Here is a 25,752-nt window from a genome sequence, read left to right as displayed (position 1 = left end):
AGGCTACCCTAACTGCTTTCTCCATATTTAATCAATCTCAATCCTGTGCAGTAGGTCCTATTAATCCCTTTTTTCACAGATAGGGGTGATGTGACTTAGGTAAAACAGCTTAAGAGTGGCCATGCCAAGATCAAACCCAGGCACTTGGACTTCACGTGCTTTTTTTCCATTTTCGATTTTAAGTCGGAGTCTTGCCCTGTAGCCCAGGCTGGAGTGAAGTGGCAGGATCTTGGCTCACTGCAACCTCTGCCTCCCGGGTTCAAGGGATTCTCCTGCCTCAGCCTCCCAAGTAGCTGGGATTACAGGCACCTGCCACCATGCCTGGCTAATTTTTGTATTTTTAGTAGAGATGGGGTTTCACCATCATTGGCCAGGCTGGTCTTGAACCCCTGAACTCGTGATCCACCCACCTTAGCCTCCCAAAGTGCTGGGATCACAGGCGTGAGCCACCACACCTGGCCCTAAATGTTGTAATAGATTTACCTGTGTGGAGTCTTCTGGTACCACCAGAAACCCTGCTAGACAAATTCTAAAAGGACTGTCACATTTCACGTGCTTTTGATCATCATTCTGTGTCTGTTTCCAAATGGAGGAGGCAGCAGAGGAGAGAGGGAGCTCAGGTCTCCTTCTTCCTCCAGGTCCTCTGCGTAGCTGCACACCAGGGGGCACCATTCCCACCTTAATAATCTGGCCTAAGCATACCAAGACTTTTGTCCTGGTTACCCTTAGCTGAACTAGAATAGCTCGGAATAATCACAAAAAAACTTTAAGAATTAGAGGACAAAAGGAAAATAAACCAGAGTCTCGAGGAGCTTTGTAGTCTCGTAACAAAGGCATAGTACACCTTGGCATGAATTGTCTTTACTTCAGAAGCCCCTAGGCTCCTCATGTTCCTGGCTGTGGGAGGCAGCCTGGGGCCACTGAGGTGAGAGAGGCTGTGTGTGGCCTGCAGAAATGCCTCCTCCCTAGGTGGCCATCACCAGGAGCAGCCCTTACCTTCAGGAAAACCAGATTCCCTAAGTCCAAACAGAAGCAAAGCCAAGTTCTAACACCTAGGAGCTAGGTTCTGGGGAAGAGGCCTAACAGGGACCTGCTGGGTGGTGTTAGCCTTTAATAAGTAACTTTACAAATTTTTGGTCTGATCATGTTGTTTCCAATCATTTGTTTAAGAAGACTGGTCTTGCTCCACTGTGTCCTTGGGGCTGGTAGTGTTTATGAGCATGGGCTCAACACCCAGCTGTGCCACCATACCCACAGCGTGACTTCCATCACAGGCCCACCACAGAACATCATCCCACATCCCTGTAACCCATGTATCTGCTGAACCTGGACTATGCTAATTCCAATCTATACCAATCTTGACAATACTCAGCTCCACTGAGTACTGTCTTCCAAAGAAAACCAAAAACTCTAAACTATTGTGAACTCTGTTATTTTACTAAAGCTTTATGGGGTTAGGTGGAAATAATGGGCACAGTGTAGGCAGTTTCACTTTCAAGGAGCTCCCATTAGATACCTATTAGCAAACTTTTCCCCCAAGCCTCTCAGGAAAAGTTGTCACCAGGTATTTTTCTCTGTCTTTCCACCCCTCTTCACCCAGCCTCCTCCCTAACCCCAGGATTTCCTCCCTCTTTTTCCCACACCTCCCCCTCCCTATTTCCCTCCCAATCGCTCAAACCTTTTTCCTGTGGAGCAAATGTGTTACTCAGAAGGCTGAGACAAGAGAATCACTTGAACCTGGGAGGTGGAGGTTGCAGTGAGCCAAGATCGCGCCACTGCACTCCAGTCTGGGCGACAGAGCAAGACTCCGTCTCAAAAACAAAACAAAACAAAACAAAAAGACAAAAAAAAAAACCTCCGTTTCTCCATCTTGAAGACTAAACAAGGTTTGAAACTACTTCCAGTTTTTACACTCTATGGTTTTAGGTAACTACTGACAAAAACTCTTTTATGACCAAAACTTTTATGACCAAAACTTATTTTGTTAGGCCACTTCAAAACTGCTTAGCCCCTCTTTTGGTTTTTGTTCTACAAAATCCTCTGCTTGACTAGGCCCAATCTTGGGCTTCCCTCCCTGTCCTTGTAGAATCCAGGCTGAGGTCTGAGCAAGATTCCTGTTGAGTCAGTTTAGGGAAAATCCCCTGTACTTGGTATCTGACTCTGATGTCAGATCTCCCCAGCCTGCCTTCAGCAATAAGCCTATCAAGTTGGTTGAGCCGGAAGCCTCTTATGCTGGATGGTTCCTCTAATACTCTTCCATCTGCTGATTCCCACCCTGCTCCTTGGTTATAATCCCCACTTTTCCTTGTTGGAGCTGGATTTCCTCTTTTCCTCCCTGCAAGGCTCCACTACAGTGGTCTCTTTACCAATTGCCAGGGACCACTCCCACTCTTTGAATAAAGTCTCCCTTATAGTCTTTAACAAGTATCTGGAATAATTAGTGTTTTTTCTTTAACACTACTTGAACAAAACAAATATATAATCAAGATACTACTAACGCTCAGTTGTCCTAAAGTCTCTCAGTTTAAGGTTAAAGAACCTTAATTACTCGGTCACCACCCTATTTCTTACATGCTCATCTGCAAAAAAATCATTCACAGTTGAAGAAAGCTTTGCTTCCGCTACTGGCTTTTTTCCAGCCCCTCAAAGAACACAGTCTTAGCAGAATCATCTTCCTCATAAGAGTACCAAGAAAACTACGAGTACTTTTTGTGGAGAGGAGGGTGGATTGTCTATTTTTTATATCTTTCTTAATGAGCAAACCGAAGTGTCACTAACCATCTGTGATTAGAGATTAAACATATCCTATTTTCATTTTCAGTTCTTTCAATGCCCCTACAAAAATATTAAAATAATTCCCAGACATGGATACAAAGAGGGAAAAACTGTGACAGAACATCAAATTCTGCTTACCCTTAACCTTATTTAGCTCCCTAGTGAATAAAATCCAGATAGTAAAAAAAAAACCATCAATGCCAAAAGCTGTGTCCTGGAAGCTAGAGAGACTGTCAGCTCCTGCACATGCTGTCCTGGCTTGGTTTGCTTGCTTTTATCAATTCTCTGATTCTCTGGAAAAAGATTATCTATCCCCCAAGGCCATTAAAGCATCTAACTAGGATAAATAGTGGTAAAGAGTTCCTGCCCACGAAAAACAATCCTCCATTCTCAGACATTCCCTCTTAACTGATCTTAATAAGCTATTTTAAATGAAGGGAAGGGAAACGCGCAGTACTAACACACGGTAATTATCTGTAATTCCTCATCTGTCATGCCACTGAATAGAAAAAAATAAGCTGGTGCCTTGCAATGACATCAAAATTAGGGTATGTGGTACAGTAAAGTAACCTGACTAAATTGCATTATTTAAAAAGCAGGTTTTCATCCCAATGACAATATATACTACAGATTATGGGAACTGTAATGAGATGAAATTTCCAAAAGGCTGGACCCATGAGAATAGGTAGTAGTTAGAGAGCTTTGGGATTGTGGCCTAAAAGCTGAATCAGTGTGGCAGAGACATTAGTTACTCATGTTTAATGTAAAATTCAGTGTTTTGCAACAGCATTGAAGTAAAAGCACAAAAAATAGACTTCCTAGCCTTTTAGTTAGGTTTTTCGGCAAGTTAACAGAACTATATTCCTAGCATTTTAGAGGTCATTTAAAATCAAAAGTCCTTGTTTTACAGATAAGAAAAAGAAAACCCAGAGGAAGTATCACAGCTGTCAGCAAAGCCCACAGGCCTCAGGCATAGTGGTGGAGAACAGGGGGTGGTCCTGGAAAGACAACTGTTCTTTGTCTTACTTATAATCTTATGTTCAATCTTGACCAGTAATCAACATTTCCCTTAATCAACAAATTTGTCTTTATTCCTCTTGGTGTGAACAAGTAATCCTTGAGCATTTACTGTGTGCTAAATGCTGGGGTTACTATAATAATTAAGATACACCTAGCATAGAAGGAACAATTTTACTTAATGTCTCAGCAATAATACAATTTATTATGTTTCAAAAATTCCATTAATCTTAACAAATGTGAGTGACCCTGCACAAGTATGCGTGCATGTGTGAAGCAGGTGTGTGCACAGAATATTAACATGTATTTCTTTGAAACGGTTAGCTGTCCTGTCCTGAAGCTATAGTTGTATTTACTAATAAGCAGCACCAACTGGCCTAGTGGCAAAAACAGAAAATGACAATATTGGATTTAGAGTTGAAGATGGACTAGGAAGATGGGAGCTGGGATTACCAATGGGTAACAAAAAATGGGGAAGTGACCAAGACCCAGAGTAAGCAGGCACTAAAGTGTCCCATCTGATCCCCCAAAGAGGCCCTAGGTTAAGGATCTCAGCCCCACCCCACCTGGGGCAATGGCCTGGGGGAGGAATATGAATGACCTTGGCATGTGGCTCACTGGAAAGGTTATCCTAGATCTGCCCTAGAACAATTAACCAGCTCTAGGAGCCACCTGCTTTTGCTTTAACAAATTTTGAAACAACAAACCTGAAAAGAGGTAAATCAACTTATTTTTATTTTAGTTCTCTTGAAAGTTACTTCTATTAATAACAATGTACTTCCAATCTGTTCCAGGGAAAATAGGAGAAAAATCTGAAAATAATTAGCTTACTACTAATTCTTAATTTATCTAACTTTTCTGGGAATTGACAATTTAAAAGTCCACTGAAATCACATTATGAACCGACTTAAGTCAAGTTAGTACTTCAGAAAAATGCCTGCTTCTTTTGATAAGTATAAGGAACTTGCAGTAATTACAGGTAGGTGAGAGCTAGATACTCCCTACTTCCAAACATCCTACTAATCTCAGCCCAAATTCTGCCAAGGATAAGCAAGCAGGCACAAAAACAGATGCTCTGTCCTTTTCCAGAATTCCTCTTTTTATTCTCAGGTACTTAAACATTATACAAGTCTACTCTGAAGGACACACAACATTCTCAGGGCAAGACAAGCAAACCTTACAGTCAATTGGAGAACAAAACCTTCTGAGAAGTGGGGAAGCACAGACCTCACACGCTGCTCTGAAGGTGTCAGAGAGGCTGGGCTTGGCAGGTTCCCATTCCTCACTCATGCAAGGGTGGTGGGGTTCTAACCATTAAGTTTACTAATAAAAAAAAATTCTTCAACATCTTTAAAGAAATCCTCTAGGGCTATATTTGAAGTGTTTAGGGAACCAACTTTGGAAAATACATTCCTAATAATATATCTGATCAATCAAAACACATAAAGGGAATTAAAGTTAATTTATGTATACACATACATGACACTGCATATATATCAGTATTCTCAGAATTCATTACCATGTAGACAACCCTTTGTTTCTACAAAGGAAATTCCTTTTTTTTTTTTTTTGAGGCACAGTCTCGCTTTGTCACCCAGGCTGGAGTGCAGCGGCGTGATCTCGGCTCACTGCAACCTCTGCCTCCTGGGTGCAAGTGATTCTCCCACCTCAGCCCGCGGAGTAGCTGGGATTACAGGTTTGTACCACTAGGCCCGGCTAATTTTTGTATTTTTAGTAGAGTCAGGGTTTCACTATGCTGGCCAGGCTGGTCTTGAACTCCTGACCTCAAGTGATCCACTTGCCTCAGCCTCCCAAAGTTCTGGGATTACAGGCGTGAGCTATCATGTCTGGCTGGAAATTCCATCTTTAGCTCTAATTATTTACTGTTATTTTACCAGGCAAATTTTCTCTTCTAAATTTAAATTATTAGGAACTACTACATCAAATAAAACTCGTTGAAATTTTGCAAAATTGGTTTTGCTCATCTCTATTAGATAACTGTCTATTAAATCAACTGCTAATCATACTGTTACTGTTTATATTTTTAGGACATCATAATCAACACCTAAGATTATTTCTAAGTTCCTCACCAAAGATGACCATATTTCCTTGTGTTATCACTTGTGAGTATAAACATTATGCTAGCATTCCACTTCATTTTAGGCTTTTGACAAACTCAAATTATGTTAGCAATATTAAAGTCATGACTCAAAACTAGATTTTTTTAAAGAATCATGATGTTCTCCAAGGCTTCACCGCTGCAAATCATTTTGATAATAATTGGAAAACTACTATTTATTATACTTTACCACATTATGTTCATCTCTAAAATAAGAACACCACAACCCCGTGTTCCCATTTTAGAGATTAGAAACACTTCAGCTCAGAGGAGTTAAGTGAGTTGGCCAAAATTACAGCAGTACACAGGATTCAAAGTCAAGTCTACCAGGCTCAAAATCCTAAACTCTTTTTAATTTGCTACTGTACTCAAGCCCCCAAACAAATTAAACTGCTAAACTATGAAACTCAAAATAACAAAATCACACAAATATGCCACATATCCTATTTCATACCTTTAATCCTCTGAAACTTCCTGGACTTGTTGGAGAGGAACTTGAGGATTTCGTAGATTTAGGAGTAGAAAGCTGGCTGCTGGGAGTTCCATTAACTGTCCATGAGACAACAAAGAAGACAGAAGTCCCATTAAAACCGACAACAACCAGACAGTATAAATACACTAGGTGCATGCACAATATAGGTCCAATGAAGCTTCAACTCATTTTCAGCTCAAAGCAGACGGCAAATCAGCAAAAAGCAAAAATAATGTATCTTACTGCATTATAGACAAAAAAAAAAAATCAAAGAGTGAAACTAGAACTATTTTCAATAGTAGTTTTCTGACAGCTATATAAACAAAAATAGAAGACATTATGGAATTAGTGATGTGAACGAGAACTTGTCCATGTATCCTTCCTGCCAGCAAAGGTAGAGATAGCTGTTATATTTGTAATGGTTTACTATGAAGGCTGTTCCGTAACCTTCAATATACAGTATCTTGGTGTACACCAAGATAACCAAGAAGTTTGGATAACCAAGTTTGTGTGGCTCTCCTAAATCAAGTACACCATAATACAAACACATTTTCTAAGTATTTTCTTAATGAAAAGGGAAAATGTGCTGGTAGTTTTCCTTGTAATTCCTACTTATGTGCTCAAAGTCTGTGAAAAACATTCTTCAACCTTTTTTATCTAGACTACTTATTTCTAATTCCTTCCATTTTCTTTTCTACACAGCTTATCCTCCCCATTTGTCAGCAAATCTTGGTAGTTTTCTACACATCTGCTCTAAACCTCCATACACTTCTTTGGTTGAAAGCTCGATTTAGATCCTATGCTAGAATTATGTAGTATAGAATCTGCAAATGAACCTTTCCCCCAGAAAATTAAATTTGGAAATTTAAAAAATAACTGAAAAAAGTTTTCAGTTTTTGAAAACTTTGAAACCTCTCCCCCAGGAAAGGTTCGTTTGCAGATTCTGTACTACAGAATTCTGATCAAACATTTCAGTATGACTTATGCCTGATTATATCATTAGAATCTATTTCTACAGTAATTTCACAAAACTAGTAGTTAACATCTAGTATTGATATATGTTTTTCTCCTCTAAATAGAGTATTTATAATCCGTTTTATTACAAATTTTCAAAGTTTTTGCCCAAAGTAGATGAAAAGTGTCATTCATCTTTTTGGAAAGAAAAGAGATGCTCATTTGCTTTTTATTCTTTTTTAAAGAAAACATGAGAGAGTGACAACTATTATTTTAAATCACGCTAATAAGTATAAAAAACCAAATGCACAGGTAAAGGTCCTGAATAGGTGACTCAAAAAAAAGAGTACCAGCCCTTGAGCAGAGGCAGAAATTGTGGATCAATGAGTACTAATGATTACAAGAATCACCTGTAAACAGGAATAGCTGGGTTTATGAAGTCATATTTATTGTATTGCTCATTTTAAAATTTCAGTAAAAATGAAAACTTTTTCCAGTTATTTTTAAATTTCCAAAACTTTGATTTTTCTGACTCAAAACCCTCATTCAAAAATAATGGTCAGTGATCTAGATTTTATTAACAAATACATGTGGGTACTTAGAATACAAGTGTAGCACAATCAACTGTACAATTAAAAATATTTAAGAGTATTCAACAGCCCTGATTATTTCTCAATCAAGTTAAATTTCAATTAATGTCATTTATTCTAAGAAACTTATTTAAAAGGTAGAGCACAAAGGGTTTTTAGTGCAGTGAGACTGTATGATACTGTAATGGTGAATATATGTCATTATAAACTTGTCCAAACCCAGAAAACATGCAACACCAAGAATGAACCTCAATGTAAACTATGGATCTTAGGTGCAGGCTCATCAATTCTAACAAATGCAGCAGTCTAATGGGGGATGTGGATAATAGAAGAAGTTACGCAAGTCTGCGGGCAAGGAGGTACACAGGAAATGTGTGCCTTTGGCTGTGAACCTAAAACTGCTCTAAAAAATAAAGTCTTTAAAAAAATATTTTTCAATGGAATTCACACAAAAGAGAGATTATGACCAGCAATAAACTAGTAAGCTTGCTGTGAGCTGAGACTAAATTTTCCTTTTTTTTTTTTTTGGTATTTTCTCCATCTCACACAGCAATCTGCACAGAGCACCTGCTCCTAATCAGTAAGCACTGTTAGAGTTCACTGGTATTCCAATCCCACACTGATAGCAAAGGCTACCTTGGAATGATTGTAGGAAACGGACTGAAGGAGAAAGAGCAGTTCCGGCAGATGGCGATCTCTGCAGTAGATCAGTCTCCGTAAAATACATCCCCTGCCCAGGCCTAGTTTCTTAACAAAACTCACTGCCAGGGATTTAACTGGTGTCAATAACTACATGTCTGTATTTTCATCAAAATAACTCATCCTAAAAGAGATACTAATCACATATAGTCCCCTAAGTTTTTATAGCATTTGGAAGGTTCTAAACAATGTGCTTGAATGAGTAGTTCTTAATTTCACTTATTTGCACATTTCTCCAGTTCTGGGCCCTGGACAGCACCATGTCATGCCCTCTCCCCCTGCAACTTCCACTGCTGCCACAAGTGGAAGGGGTGCCAACACCAGCCAGCACCTGCCTCATGCTTCCACTCTTCCGCTACCCCCCTGGATTTTCTCTCCTGAAATTTTATCCCCCTCCCCTCAACTCTAAGGAAATAAATAAACTTGGGGCCTTTTTTGTTTTCTTTGAATCCTTTTTACCTTGGCAGACTAAGAAAGATTCATAAGCTAAAATCCTAAAATAATGGCCGGGCATGGTGGCTCATGTCTGTAATCCCAGCACTTTGGGAGGCTGAGGCGGATGGATCACTTGGTATCAGGAGTTAGAGACCAGCCTGGCCAACATGGTGAAACCTCGTCTCCACTAAAAATACAAAAATTAGCCAGGTGTGGTGGCGCGTGCCTGTAGTCCCAGCTACTCAGGAGGCTGAGGCAGGAGAATTGCTTCAACTCCTGAGGCAGAGGTTCAGTGAGCCGAGATCACATCACTGCACTCCAGCCTGGGAAACAGTAACCATTTACCCATTTATGTTACCTAGCTTAATATCTATGTGCTTTTTACATACTATTTAGCTATTCTGATAGAGTTTTGTTGAAGGATGTAGTCAACCAGAAGATTTCACTCAAGGCAGTCTCAAGACTTCATTTAGGACTTCCGTCCCAAGATTGAAAAGGTACAATATTATGTTCATAAAGTTAACAGCTCTGTTTGAGTTCCAATTAGTCCCAAGGAATTTTAAAAATGGCAACAAATACACCATAGCTAAAGTAATCTGTAAAAGCACTCCTGGGTACCATGGCTTTTAATAATACAAAATTCTCTTCTTTCTGGTGGTAGAAAGTGGAAAGAACACGCTATATAGCACTATACAGATAAGCACTATACAGATAAATATAGTAGCTTTCTCGAGATTCACTCAAATCCCAGTGGTTGACTCAGGCTTTTTGTTTTCCATAGCTGAAGTGTCAAACACACTTTGAATTAATCTCTTATAAAAGAGATGATTTTCTCTCTAAAATGTGGTTTTAAAATCTTACAACTTTTACTTGATGAGTTTGAGGCTTACCCTATTAACTCAAATCCAAATTTGGACTTAATTAAAAATTGTGTGTACTAGAATGCTACGATTTTCCTTAATCAGTTTCTAAGTATTATAAATTCAAGTTAAGAGTTATGTATACATTTATTAGGCTATCTTCTGGAGCTACTGCTCTGCAGGTCAAATGTGGCTATGAGACATGTTTTTAGTTTAATATGTTAATTTTTCTCTTTGGACCTCAGGGGGACAAAATTGAATTAATCACACCCAATTCTTGAACCACTCTCCCTTTTATTAAAATTTTTTTTAAAAGAGACAGGGCCTTGCTACATTGACCAGGCTAGAGTGCAGTGGCTATTCACAGGCCGTATCATCACAGCTCATTACAGCCTCAAACTCCTGGCCTCAAGGGATCCTCCTGCCTCAGCCTCCGAGTAGCTGGGACCACAGGTGGTACCTCTGTGCCCAGCTATTTAATTATTTTTACTGATGTAATAAGCATCTGTAAAGCTATCACCAAAACTACATCTACTCTTTGATTAACCCAGGTCAGTGTATTTATGCAAGTCTCATATCTATATTAGCTTTCTCAGTTTTAAGATACTTTACAGAAAGCATGATACCATTTGAAATAAGGTTAATAACAGAGACATTTTCAGATAAAAATACTCATTGTTAATTGTCACATTTTTAGAGAGAACAGGTTGAGTCTATAACTCTAGGAAAATAAATATTTGACAACTAGAAATATTGCAGTGTTGCTTCCCTGTATGTATAAGAAACACCTCATAATCCTACGCTGGCAGATGCTATTATGAAGTACTAGTAATCCTAAGATTTCAGTGATTCCTAAACTGTTAACCCCAGGGTGGGGAGGGGGTGAGCACAGAAGATCAAAATTACTTCTATGGCTATTTTCATATTGCCAACAAACTTTAGCCTTTTTCATTCAGTAACAGAACATTGCTCCAAATTAACTAGAAGACAGACCCCTTGTGGTGATGTGCCTCCTCAGTCGCTTTGTATTCCTGACTATACAGACAGGCACTTGGTAATCTTCTGATGATAACCGGTTCTCTAATAAATAGAGGAGGCTAAAGTGTCTTGTGCAATGCAAAGCATTTCATACCACACAGATGTGCACTGGAATAAGCCAGATACATTCATGGAAATGGAGCAAAAGGAAACAGAAAAGTGGCAAAAAACAAAAACAAAAACCCAGAGAGCAACAAAGCCACAACAGTCATGGCTCACCTGGGGATTTGGCTGTAGAACAGGCACTGGAGTAGTGGCCACCCCGCTTTACTGTACACACACAGTATACACAGAGCAGAAGACAGTAAGGAGAGTGGTTACTCAGCAGCTCTAAATGTGTGTTCAAAAGGGTAAAACAACCTGCCCTACAGAAAGTGGGGGGGTGCTGAAAGGGGAAAGGGCAAATAGTGGAATGTCTGAAAAACTTGGTCTTTTATAAAGTCTGATGCTTGAGGCCATTGTTATTGATACAACTTTCCCATGTTCTAGATTCACCACCTGTAAAATCATGGTTTTTCATAATTCTTTCCTTAAGGGGAAATGATATCAACAGACTTATTCTTAATTACTATAAACAAACCCATAAAATCAATATATGAAGATATTTATGTATGTTTTTAATGTTTTAAAATGCCCAGTCAAAATTATGACAAATTTATAGGCTTAAGACTTGCAAGAAACTTAATTACAGGTAAGTCTGACTCTTAAATAAGCAAAATACTACTTTTCAACAATAATCACTGCTATGAATGTATCATTTGATGAGAGAGAAGCCAGTGGAAATATATCAAGTAAATACATTTTTGGGTAGAGTGCATGTGCATGTGTTAAAAAAAAAAAAAAAGAGATAATGTTAAGAAAATAATTATCCACAATTATAGAGCACAAAATTCATAATGCAGTATACAGGGGTCAAAATGTGAAACGCTTCTATGTAAATACCAGCAGAATCTAGATCATCAAGCTGTTCCCAAGAAAATGTGTCAGAACAAAACCACACAAGTCTCTTAGGAGAATTATTATAACTTGGAGGGAACAGACTTAACTTTTGGTTTCAAAAGTCACGTCATCTCTGTTTTTCTGGAACTTGGCTGCATACGACCCTGGCAAAGACTACTAATTCATAAAAATTAGAGAAAACAGAAGCAAAATGATCTGTTCCTGCTATGACCATCTATTCCTTTTCCATTAACTACCTGAAGCTGGTGATTTGCTGCGTCGAGAGGGCCCAGGGCTTTTGGATCCAGAATACTTAACAGCTGAGGATCGAGAATAAGATGACTTCAGGACACGACATTCTAGAAAAGAACAAAAGTGCATTAACTAAATCTGGTTTTAATAACGACCAAAAGCAGAGTTACATGTAATTGTTTACTGACCAGAACTATTACCTGATAATTTATCTATTACTGTTAAACAATTTAACATACAAAGCAATTGTCCCAAAAGTACACCTGAGTTTACTTTCAGTCAGGCTACGCATCTTTTTTTTTTTTTTTTTTTTTTTTTCTCTTGAGACGGAGTTTTGCTCCTGTTTCCCAGGCTGGAGTGCAATGGCGCGATCTGGGCTCACTGCAACCTCCGCCTCCCAGGTTCAAGCGATTCTGCTCACTGCAACCTCCGCCTCCTGGGTTCAAGTGATTCTCTTGCCTCAGCCTCCCAAGTAGCTGGGATTACAGGTGCCCACCACCATGCCGAGCTAATTTTTTGTATTTTTAGCAGAGATGGGGTTTCACTATGTTCGCCAGGCTGGTCTCAAACTCCTGACCTCAGGCGGTACACCCTCCTCAGCCTCCCAAAGTGCTGGGATTACAGGCATGAGCCACCACGCCTGGCCAAGGCTACACATTTTGGGACATCACCTCAGTGTTCCAGATGGAGCTAATCAAGTACAGAAATTCCAATGTCCTAACTTTATACACACAAACATCCACAGCCTAATCTATACATGTGCAACTATCTTTTTAAATCAGTAGTATTGATAAGCAAAGACTACAATTTTATTATGCTCTCCAACTTCTTGATTGCCTTATTTTAAAAGGGTATGGGACTCTAATTTATGAACCCCCTCCTGAATTATGTTCCATCTTCTCAAAGTATGGAACATCAAAAATGAGGAAAATAGCTTTCTCTCTTTTTTTTTTTTTTGAGATGGAGTCTCGCTCTGTCGCCCAGGCTGAAGTGCAGTGGCGTGATATCAGCTCACTGCAACCTTTGCCTCCCAGGTTCAAGTGATTCTCCTGTCTCAGCCTCTGGCCTGTAGCTGGGATTACAGGTGCCCACCACCACGCCTGGCTAATTTTCCATATTTTTAGTAGAGACGGGTTTTCACCGTGTTGACCAGGCTGGTCCCAAACTTCTCATCTCAGGTGATCTGCTCGCCCCGGCCTCCCAAAATGATGGGATTACAGGCGTGAACCACCGTGCCCAGCTGAATAGCTTCAAACAACAACTGTTCTTTCCATAAATCACCAAATAAAATAATATTTAGAGTACTAGAAGTAAGTATTGCTAAAGTAATCACTTCTAAATTGAATAATGAAGAACATGGGTTTTGGAGTTGTGTAGATTTTGAATGAATTATGGATTTGACATTTGTTAACTAGGGGGCCTTGGCTGTAAGCCTGAGTTTTTTTTCCCCCCAATGAAATTGGGGTAAGAATAAAATTTACATCATAGGCTTGTTGTAAGAGTTAAATTAGGTAACATACTGTCTGTAGTAATTTACTCTAAAATACTTCAATTTATGCAGGAAGTTTAAAATACGGATTAATTTTAGTCTATACCCCGGGGCAGTAAACTGACAAGTGAAGTACACTAATCAGGGAAATATACCCAAGGGGAGGCTAGTTAGCATTTGAAAGATTCTAATCAAAACCTTACACAAAGGGAGCAACTTTTGCTTAATTAGCATTGTGGATGTTAAAAGTATCCGACTGTTGAAAGGTGTGTGTAGATTATTAGAAACATCTTAAATGCATTGCTACTCTTTCATATGAGCAGGATATGTAAATATCAAGAACCAACAATCTAGAACTGCAGAACTACATCCTAGCTTTACGAATTGGAACCAATCCTGTATCTATTAATCGAGGATGTAGTTACTTCACTAAGATCAAGTAAACTGAATTCCATGGATTCTGAATGGGCCTTTAACACAAGATGTTATCAGAAGCCTAAAAGCACAGAGTTGGGACCTCATTAAGATTACAACACAAGTTAAATAACTGATTTAAAAAAAAATCTTTGCCTCCTAATAAACGTATCTGTGGCAGAATTAGGTCTGAGACTTGCTCATTGTAAAATCATTGTAAAATTTTACCACATAATGGTGTTGGTGTAATATTATTATTAACAATGACAAAGATAGCAGTGGACACTTATTACTATGTGATAGGCACACTCCCAACTGCATGACATATATTACATTATAATGCATTTAATCCTCAGAAAACCTTATAAAATAGCCATTATTATCCCTACTTTGCAGGTTAAGTAACTCGAGATCAAGAAGGAATAAATCAATAGCTCTCACCAACTTCTAACTATTGCAGGCCCTGATCACCATCAACAAAAACTAACAATGATCCAAGTAGCTTAGATCAATGTACAACATACCCATGAAGCACTGAGTACAATGCCTGTACATACAGAGTAAGTGGCTCAACAAATGTTATTGTTATGCATATTAACTTTATAACCCAGAACATATTTAGTTTCAGTGGCTCAGCTTTCAAAAGGACAACTGACATCAACGAAATATTATGAAACTAAAGCTAAATTTAAGAAAGATGTAAAATACAGATGATATATAATATATATATAAATGCCTATTTTATTTAACCTTAACCACACAGGAATGAGGGAGAGCACTAGCATAGATAACGTAACAGGACATTATCTATAATTAAGGACTTTCCAGTGGTGTCACCAGGCTGAAATAGGGCCAGTCCCACAGAATATAATATAGAAACTGTCAAATTTGGCAGAGATGAAAAACAAAACAGAAAAACAAAAAGAGTAGACGAATGACCCCCAAACTCGTGAATGACTGACATAGTACAACAAGAAGTTAGGACACAAGGAAGTTTGGTACCACAGAATGTATCCTCTCAAAATTTTAAAAGCCTAGGTATCACTGTATTTATTTGGTAGTATAGTTCTCTAATCCTGGACTGTCAAAAACACTTCAACTAGAAGTGGTCTACTGTCTACCTTTTTAAAGGCCAGCTTTCCTCATTCATAAAATTAAAGAGGAAGACCATATCTCTAAGATCCCTCTCCTCTGAAATGTGATGTGTGTGTAATTTTACTTCATTTAAAGAGGAAGCTGACTTTACTACCAGCTAAAATAATCACTATTACTGTAATAGGTTTAAAGCAATTTAAGACAATAGGGTAAAACAATATTCCCAGGACCAATAACATATGAAATAGTTGAGATTATTATTGCCAAATACTACTTGAAAATTCCATATATTGGCCAAAGTCAGGAAAAGGGGATTTTTTCATCTCACCCATGAAATAGCTTTGTTTCTAAATATAATCATATGTCACTTAACCATGAGGATACATTCGAGAAGTGCATTATTAGGCAATTTATTCATTGTGTGAACATCATGGAGTAAATTTACACAAATCTAGGTGGTGTAGCCTAGTACTCACCCAGACTATATGGTATAGTCTATTGCTCCTGGGCTACAAACCTGTACAGCACATAACTGTACCAAATACTGTAGGCAACCATAACACAACGGTAAGGATCTGTGCATCTAAACATCCAGAAGGTATAGTAAAAATCCTCATGGGACTACAGTCATAGATGCAGTCCATCATTGACCAAAGCAACCTTACATGGTACATGACTGTATATAAACAAAGTAAGTATACGTACGTGTGTGTGTGTGTGTGTGTGTGTGTGTGTGTGTATCCCAGCACTTTGGGAGGCTGAGGTGGGAGGATCACTTGAGGCCAGGAGTTCAAGACTAGCCTGGGCAACATAGCAAGACCCTGTCTCTACAAAAAATTTAAAAATTAGCCAGGAATGTTGGCTTATGCCTTTAATCCTAGCTACTCAGGAGACTGAGGCAGGAGGATTACTTGAATCCAGGAGCACAGTCAAGGCTGCAGTGAGCTGTGATCGTGCCACTGCACTCCAGGCTGGGAGACAAAAGGAGACGCTGTCTCAATTAAAAAAAAAAAAGTTGCTACCAAAAAAACCCCAATGAGGTTGAAAGACACCTCAGATAATCACCATTAACAGTTATTATCCTTTTATCTATTTCTTTTTAATACAGATTTCCTTATCCATACACATCACAAAAAATGGACAATTGTTTCATGTTCAACACTATCCATGCATTTAAGTTGGCATAGCCAACCACCATTCTGAAGAAAGGCATGGAACATTTCAGTGGCAAAACAACGCAATGAGAGAGAGAACTGAATTGCTAAAAGTGAAAACTACTTGAATTAGGCGTTGGGTTATTCTTTTTTCTTTTTCTTTCTTTCTTTTTTTTTATAAGTAGGCAAATGCTTTCATGTTATTCTTTATTTTCATTGGTTCAAAAATTGTACTGCCAATGCTATCTTTCCTCAACATGCCAGACTTCTTAACATGCACCAACTGAGTGGCCAAATCCCAAGCCTTCATTTCAGGGGTTACAAAGATGGAAAAATGAATTAGCTGAAGAATTGCCTTACCACTATGATCCAGGACAAAGTCATCTTGGGCATAACGGAATTTTTCTGGTCCACATGCAATAAAAACATCGTCATCACCAAAAAAGTCTTGCAGACAAGTAACCTGAGAACAAAAATCATGTCCAAGAAATAAATCAGACACATTAGAAGTGAAATGAAAAGTAAGCAAAATTAAATGAATTTTTAAGCCTGAATTTTAAGTATTGAGGTGGAAGAGAAAGCTGTGTAATATACTACGTTTCTAAGCACTTTACCTTCACAAAGCACTTTCACACATTCTCTCAACCTCAGAACAACAGAGTCAAGGATTCATGACATGCATCAATATTCCTTTTCCACAGGTGAAGTCAAGGACGTACATGCAAAGGTAAGTGATTTTTCCCCCAGGTTCCCCACAGATGGGTGGCGAAGCTGACATTCATGAAGGCCTCTGCTCTCAGTTTAGTGTTTTTTCCATACTGCCCTTCTTCCCTCTCCTAACAACTCTGCTTCCCACTGTGTGACCTTGAGCGTGACTTCTCTGTACCCCTGCTACTGTGCCTTGGGTTGTTTCGAGGATTAATGTATAAAAACTGCTTGGAACAATGTCTGGCACATGAGTGCTCAATGTGTTAATAGTCACCCCCATCGTCCCCACCACCATGATTATCAAGATCAAAGGAAGATTTGCCATGAAGCTAATGAGGCTTAAGCTTCAGGGATCTTCTAATGCCCTATATATCTAAATATGTGGTCTCAATTTCACTTGTTTTTTTTGAGACACAATCTTGCTCTGTCACCAGGCTGGAGCGCAGTGGTGCGATTTCGGCTCACTGCAATCTCCATCTCCCAAGTTCAAATGATTCTCTTGCCTCAGCCTCCCGAGTAGCTGGGACTACAGGTGCGTGCCACCACACCCAGCTAATTTTTTATATTTTTAGTAAAGACAGGGTTTCACCATGTTGGCCAGGATGGCCTTGATCTCCTGACCTCGTGATATGCCTGCCTCGGCCTCCCAAAGTGCTGGGATTACAGGTGTGAGTCACCACGCCCAGCCCAATTTCACATTCTTTTTTCAAAAAGGGCCTCCCTTCCATACTGTATTAGTTTCAGCTCCACAGAACCTGGATCTATCCCAGGGAGCATATTCATCCATTTATCCCAGTGGTGACCAGAAGAACCATCTTCTAGGACTTTGGACATAGATAGGCTCTATTTTTACCAGTTTTCAATGGGATATGTGATAAGATTTCTTCTTAAGAAGTAATCCATTTCCAACAAAGTTAGGAAAAAACAAACAATGCTCTAGTACTTGAACAGGCTGACAAATCTCAATATTCCTTAAGTTTTCTGAATCACTATTTAGCTTTTCATTGGGAAAAAAAAATAGGTCTCACTACAGAGTTAGAAAATAATGCTCCAGAGAGAAGAAAGTGAACTAGATACAATGTAGATGGCTCAGGTCATATTATTTAAGTGACCTAAATGATGTGCCTTTTTGCAATGCCAAAAAGTTGACTGCACAGACAGTAAGAGAAACAGGCATGTTCCAGTTCTCTTCAGGCAAGATGTGGCTTCTGTATCTCACTGAAATGGCTCTAGCTACAGTGTCCAGGGCCTTTAAGAATTGTATTTTCAATTGTTCCTGTTCTCTTCTATCTCCGTTGGTGTTAGCACACACCCCTTCACTCATGCTAGAATTCAGGGAGTCATCCTTTCTCCTTTCCTCACCAACCGCTCACATTTAGGCCTTTTTACTTCTTACATGGTTTTAAAGGGTCTCTACTTCTATTCCTTGGTTCCTTCTCTCTTACCTGGACTCTTGACATTGCCCTGTAACAGGTTTGCTAACCTCCTATCTTCCACCACTCCCTGGAATCTGTCATTTCTGTTTGCAAGGGTGTCAGTATACTGTCTCTCACAGGTATTATTGGGTGATCATGCACCACTCAGCCCTCAGTGGCTACCTTTTATGACAAGATAACGCTCCTTCAAAGGGTGCATTCAACTGACCCCCAACCCTGTCTTTGCCATGTCTTCCGTTCACCCAACAGCCAAGTCAAGATGACTTTGGGTTGCCTGCCCACACAGTGCTAATGGGTTTTTTGTTTGTTCCTTTTGAGACAGGGTCTCACTCTGTCACCCAGGTGGGAGTGCAGTGACACAATCTCGGCTCACTGCAGCCTTAACCTCTGGGCTTAAGTGATCCTCCTACCTCAACCTACTGAGTAGCTGGGATCATAGGTGTGTACCATGCCTAGCTAAATATTAATTTATTTATTTATGTAGGTAGGTAGGTAAGTAGGTAAGTAGGTAGAGATGGGGTCTCCCTATGTTGCCCAGGGTGCTCTCTGACTCCTGGGATCAAGCGATCCTCCCACCTTGGTCTCCCAAACTGCTGGTGTTTTGTTGTTTTTTTTAAAAGAGTTTATTGAGCTGTAATTCACAGACCATACAATTCACCCAGTTAAGGTCCACAATTCAATGTTGTTTTTTTAGTATATTAAGAGTTGTGCAACTATCACTGCAATTTACTTTGAATATTTTCATCATCCCCAGAAGAAACACCATGCCCATTAGCAGTCACTCCCCATAAACCCCTTCCCACATCCCAGGCACCCATAATCTACTTTCTAGCTCTGCAGATTTGCCAATTCTGGACACTTCATGTATATGGAACCATAAGATATGTGGCATCTGATGACTGGCTTCTTTTACTTAGCATGTTTTTAAGGTTCATCCATGTTGTAAGATTTAACAGCAGTTCATTCCTTCTGTAGCTGAATAGTCCATGGTATGGATATATAACATTTTGTTCATTTTTTCATCAGCTTAGGACATCTGGGTTATTTTTAGCTTCAGAGCTGACTCTTACCAACATGCCTTTCCTTACACTGTTTCCCAGGCCTTTCTGACATCTATCCGTCTGTCTGTCTGTCTATCTATCCGTCTATCCATCTATCTCTCTATCTCTATCTATCCAGTCTCAACTCTGTTGCCCAGGCTAGAGTGCAGTAGCACGATCACGGCTCACTGTGCAGCCACAACCTCCAACAACCTCCTGGGCTCAAGTGATCCTCCCACCTCAGCTTCCTGAGTAGCTGGGACCACAGCCACCATACTCGGCTAATTTTTTTTTTTTTTTTTTTTTTTTTTTTGAGACAGGGTCTCCCTATGATGCCCACAGTTTGAGTTGCCAGGAGTTGAAGTCTCAACTCCTGGGCTCAAGTGATCCCCCTGTCTTGGCCTCCCAAAATGCTGGGATTACAGGCACCCACAGCCTGACCACCCTTTAGTGTCATGACCTCCAGGTGGGCATGGGTGTTCCCTGTTCATCATTCCTGCAGGTCTAGTAGAGTTCCTGGCTTTAGTGGGTGCTTGATATATGTTTGCTAAATGAACTGTGGCTCTGTATGGGGTGCTCCTATTGGAACTGAGTTCTCAGACCACAGTAACTTCTCCAGGTGAGTGGTACAATGGCTACATTATCTACTGCCCTCACCACCACTTACGTTTAGGACTTACTAAGTCTAGGCATCAATTAACCTCTCTGAATTTTCTGTCTATATGGCGGCATGTACTATCTCAACCCCTACAACAATCGCATGAGGTTGATACTATTATCGTCCTTCATTTATAAATAAGAAAACAGATCTAAAGAGAGAAACTTGCCCGGACACAGGTAACAAATGAGAACCCAGCAATTTAGGTGCAAGTCCTCTACTTCTGCATCTCTGCTTTCAAGTTGACAGCATGCCACTTTCTCATCTGAAATCCCACAGGTCATCTTTCTACTTACAGTTCTTGTTCATTTTACCTTATTTGTAGTCATTTATGTCTTGTTTTACAGTCAGTTATGTCTACCTTATATTTCTAACTATTTTATTTTTCACATACATATAATATATTCAATAAATGGTTCTTAAATGGAATTGAACTGAGTTTTATTTTTTTGGCCAAGTAAAAACGTATCTAGTGAAGTTTAATATAATTTTTTTAAAAAGGGAAATTGCATTTTTTGCAATTAATTTAGCATGAAGAAATAACTGAATTTTAAAAAACATATCTGAATGAATCTGAAAAAAATCAGTTAATTTTTAATTGATTTTATTACAAGGAAATATTTCATCTGGTACTAAATTAGTTGGCATTTGATTAGCATAAATAACAGTAAATAATCAAGTTACTATCCGGAATAAAAGCATTTAACAAGTCTCAGGAACATAACATATCAAAAAGGTGACTTTTTTTTTTTTTTCCATAGAAGCTTATTTGGCTTTTTGTTTTTTTTTTTTTGAGACAGAGTCTCGCTCTGTCACCCAGGCTGGAGTGCAGTAGCACGATCTCGGCTCACTGCAAGCTCCGCCTCCCAGGTTCACGCCATTCTCCTGCCTCAGCCTCCCGAGTAGCTGGGATTACAGGCACCCACTGCCACCATGCCCGGCTGAGTTTTTTGTATTTTTAGTAGAGATGGGGCTTCACCATGTTAGCCAGGATGGTCTCGATCTCCTGACCTTGTGATCCACCGGCCTCGGCCTCCCATAGTGTTGGGATTACAGGCATGAGCTACCATGCCCGGCCCTTGGCTCTTCTTAATTGACCTTTTAATGATTTCACCTGTCAGTTTAAGTTTGGATTCCCAAACATAGTGTACATAAGATGTCTGCCTCCCTCTGATTCAGGTTCTAGTCACTGAATGCCTATTTGGTTAAGCAGTTAACCAAATTATACAATTTTCTTTTTCTCTTTCTGTTGCCTTGGCTGGAGTACAGTGTTGCGATCTTGGCTCACTGCAACTTCCACCTCCCAGGCTCAAGGGATTCTCACACCTCAGCCTTCCAGGGACTACAGGCATGCGGCACCACACTTGGTTAATTTTTGTATTTTTTGTTAGAGGCCAGGTTTCACTATGTTGCCCAGGCTGGTCTTGAACTACCGGGCTCAAGCAATCTACCTGCCTCAGCCTCTCAAAGTGTTGGGATGACAAATGTGAGCCGCCACACCTGGCCACAATTTTTCAACTAGGTTCTGATATGCCTTAATTCAGTCACTGCTACTCGCAAAGAAATGACAGCCATAAAGTGAATAAAAGATACAACTGATGCCAGACGCAGTGGCTCATGCCTGCAATCCCAACACTTTGGGAGGCCAAGGTGTGCGGATCATGAGGTCAAGAGATCGAGACCATCCTGGCCAACATGGCGAAACCCTGTCTCTACTAAAAGTATAAAAATTAGCTGGGTGTGGTGGCATGCACCTGTAGTCCCAGCTACTTGGGAGGCTGAAGCAGGGGAATCGCTTGAACCCGGGAGGCGGAAGTTGCAGTGAGCCGAGATCGCACCACTGCACTCCAGCCTGGTGACAGAGCAAGACTCCGTCACAAAAAAAAAAGTACAACTGAGAAACAAAACATGTCTCAGGTATACTTGGGACAGGGACATATCTCACAAGATGTTAAACAACTTCAGCCTCCATTCATTTACAGTGTTTTTATTGAGCATTGATTATGTGCCAGGCACTATTCTAGGTGCTACAGGATACATCAGTAAAGAAAGAAAAAAGAGACAAAAATTATTGACCTCATTAAGGAAGTGTGTGCACAGGTAAATTTATGTCACAACAGAAGATAAAGAGCACAGAAGGGGAGCAGTGAATGCAGAGGATGGGTGCTGCAATACTAAAGAGGGTGGTCAGGAAAGGCTTCATTGCAAAGGTGACATTTGAACAAAATATTGGAAGCAAGTCACATGAATATCTGTAGAGGGAAGTGTTCCAGGCAGAGGGAAAGAAATGTACAAAAGCCCTGTGGAAAGATCATTAAAGAACACAGTCTACCAGCAGCTCCCTAGAATAGTCATAAAATGGGCTGGGTGCAGTGGCTCATGTCTGCAATCCCAGAGCTTTGGGAGGCCAAGGCAGGAAGACTGCATGAGCCAAGCAGTTTGAGGCTGCAGTAGCTATGATCACACCACTGCACTATAATCTAGGTGACACAGCAAGACTCTGTCTCAAAAATCAAAAATAAATAACCATCAAATGGATAAGAAAGATTTGACTTAAAGCAAAGCAATGGTTTGGTATATATCTGTCTATGTGAGCTGCATGCAAAATACGAACATTTTTTAGATAATGTAAATAAACAGAATTGTAAGCATATCAATCTTATTTTTATGCTAAAATTACATTTGCATATTTAACAATAGATCTCTTTAGTCTAATGCAATCATTATTTGCCCACGCTTAAATTTCACACACACACACACACATTTTGAGACAGAGTCTCACTCTGTTGCCCAGGCTGGAGTGCAGTGGCACGATCACAGCTCACTGCAGCCTCAACCTCCTGGGCTCAGGTGATCCTCTCACTTTGGCCTCTCAAAGTGCTGGTATTACACATGTGAGACACTGTGCCCAGCCTGGAACTATGTATTTTAACTGTTCCTAGTAGTGGCCCAAATTCAGTTGATACTTTTTAATGCAGAACATCTGATAAAATGTCCAGGTTCTGATATAAAGTAAAGTAACTCTCTCTCACCAAGGAGAGCCACATAAATTTACTACTGTACATTCATTCATTCTAATATTAATCAAGTGCCTACTATAATATGCCAGGCATAAATAAAAGACAAAAAGCACACAGTCTAGTGATGAAAATGGACAACTAATAATTACAGTTCAAAATGTTATAATAGGGTGAATATTATAGAAGAACACCCTGACTATTATGGGAATAAACGAACACAACTTGATAAAAACAGAACCCATAAAATATTTAGTACCTTTAAAATACCTCATATGTTTGCACACTAAGATAATTTTTCTATGTTTTACAACATATTCTGTGTTCTTTAACTCTGGTAATCTGTATGTTCCTTTTACCATTTATTTTTTAAACGAGTTGAACACTGAGGTATGAACCAGGTCGCTAAATCTGTCTCAGGAAAAAAAAAAAATCAGTATGAATAACATCTCAGGATCATTCTTAACAAGGGTGAGGAAAAGTGTATCAGTTTAGAAGGCCTCTTACTGTTTGCTTCTAAATTCTTTCTACAATGCAAGGAAGAATTAACTCTTCCAGAAGCTCATCAGAAATAATGGATGCCATGCGGCCTGTGAAAGCAAGCTATACAAACAAGGGGAAAGTAATATTTCTGCTAAGGTGCACAATTAAAGCAATCAGTTAGGAACTAATGGGGAAACATCCAAGTGAAAAATAATGTATCTACAGGAGTCCATCTAAGTTTTCCAAATGAAAGACGGCCACTTAAAAAAGTAATTTTTCCATCCTTCGCTAGACAGATTAATCAGGTTAGGGTGAATCAGGCCAGCCATAATTTCAGTGCTAGTTCATAATAGCTTGCCACAACCACTCTTTTTCTTTCCTTATTTGGTATCTGTTAAAAGATACAAAAACGTGTGAAAGAGGCTTGAGGTCTGATTTATTAATTTATTTTTATTTTTTGAGATGGAATCTCACTCTGTCGCCCAGGCTGGAGTACAATAACGCTCTTGGCTCACTGCAACCTCCACCTCCCCAGTTCAAGCGATTCTTCTGCCTCAGCCTCCTGAGTAGTTGGGATTACAGGCACCCACCACCACATCCGGCTAATTTTTGTATTTTTAGTACAGATGGGGTTTCGCCATGTTGGTCAGGCTGGTCTCGAACTCCTGACCTCAGGTGATCCGCCTGCATTGGCCTCCCATTACAGGCGTGGGCCACCATGGCAAGCGAGGTCTGATTAAAAAAAAAAAAAAATTATGCATGATATGATCTGGCTCTGTGAACCCACCCAAATCTCATCTTGAATTGTAACCCAAACTGTAATCCCCACGCGTTGGAGGAGAAACCTCGTGGGAGATAATTAGATCGTGGGGGTGGTCCCCCTGTGCTCTTCTTGTGATAGGGAGTGAGTTCTTTCAAGATCTGGTGGTTTTATAAGGGGCTTTCCCCACCTTGGCTCGTTCTTCTCCTTCCTGCTACCATGTGAAGAAGGACATATTTTCTTCCTCTTTGGCATGATTGTAAGTTTCCTGAGGCCTCCCCAGCCATGCTGAACCATGAGTCAATTAAACCTCTTTCCTTTATGAATTACCCAGTCTCAGGTATTTCTTCATAGCAGTGTGAGAAGGAACTAATACAATGCATATATTAGTAGCACAATAAATCCTTTCCTCAAAACAAAAAAGGCAGAGGACACTCAGAGATAATCTTCCCTGGACACTTACATTCTGAACCAGAGTGGGGCATGTTAGGGGGTAAGAGTAAGAAACACAAGACTGGTTGGGCACGATGGCTCACGCCTGTAATCCCAGCACTTTGGGAGGCTGAGGCAGGCAGATCACAAGGTCAGGAGATCGAGACCATCCTGGCTAACATGGTGAAACCCCGTCTCTACTAAACATACAAAAAATTGGCCGGGCATGGTGGTGGGTGCCTGTAGTCCCAGCTACTCAGGAGGCTGAGACAGAAGAATGGCGTGAACCCAGGAGGTGGAGCTTGCAGTGAGCTAAGATCGTGCTACTGCACTCCAGCCTGGGTGACAGAGCGAGACTCCATTTCAAAAAAAAAAAAAAGAAGAAGAAACACAAGACTGACACCCATTTCCTGACCCACTGACACTCTTTGGAAATCTTGTGTTTCTTACTCTTTCCAGAAGTACACAGGAGTTGGTGTCAAAGCATGCTGGATTTCTCTAAGACCCCTTCCTGCTCTAAGATTCTAAAGTCTAAATATTTGTTTCTTAAAAGAGCTATTATTTATATTTTAGAAGACTGCTTTTAGAAGAGTTGAAATGCGTTTTTCTGAGAGACAGTAAAAGGAACACTATTTTAAGTGGCTACATAGTAATGTCCACTTGCAATTTCTTTCTGGTCAAGATTTAGCTTTGTATGTCCTCAAAGAAATCTTCAAAGCCCCTCCAAATCCAGATGTTTCCTCAATACTCTAACTCACTCAAGATAGATGTTATCATTGAGGTTAACTGCCTGGTTTTGTGTCTGGACCTCTCACCAGACTGAGCACCATACACGCGGTCTTGTTCACCACTATAATTCCAGCATTACATAGCACCTAGCATATAGGCTTTGCTTAATACATTTCTGTTGAATGCA

At 39.8% G+C, this 25,752-nt stretch overlaps 1 protein-coding gene and 1 non-coding gene across 7 annotated transcripts in view; both read right to left on the bottom strand.

The window, feature by feature from the left end:
• The window catches only part of DCLK2 (doublecortin like kinase 2), a 176,423-nt gene that overhangs the window by 46,572 nt on the left and 104,099 nt on the right, over positions 1 to 25,752 (bottom strand). For 3 of the 6 annotated variants that reach the window (XM_024246461.3, XM_054553559.2, XM_054553560.2), the window contains exons 4-7: positions 16,663 to 16,765; positions 12,156 to 12,257; positions 11,179 to 11,229; positions 6,366 to 6,460 (exon numbers count right to left, since the gene is read on the bottom strand). In XM_024246461.3, the coding sequence (XP_024102229.2) occupies positions 6,366 to 6,460; positions 11,179 to 11,229; positions 12,156 to 12,257; positions 16,663 to 16,765 (351 nt within the window). The remainder of the gene's footprint in view (positions 1 to 6,365; positions 6,461 to 11,178; positions 11,230 to 12,155; positions 12,258 to 16,662; positions 16,766 to 25,752) is intronic. The other 3 variants (XM_024246462.3, XM_024246463.3, XM_054553561.2) reach the window with 1 other exon arrangement.
• LOC112133256 (U7 small nuclear RNA) lies at positions 487 to 549 on the bottom strand. The gene has a single exon (XR_002914928.2). It is a non-coding gene; the product is annotated as a U7 small nuclear RNA (small nuclear RNA).

The sequence above is a fragment of the Pongo abelii genome, chromosome 3, assembly GCF_028885655.2.
Source record: "Pongo abelii isolate AG06213 chromosome 3, NHGRI_mPonAbe1-v2.0_pri, whole genome shotgun sequence".
In the NCBI taxonomy this organism is placed as follows: Eukaryota; Metazoa; Chordata; class Mammalia; order Primates; family Hominidae; genus Pongo; species Pongo abelii.
This window is presented reverse-complemented; position numbering and strand designations above follow the sequence as displayed.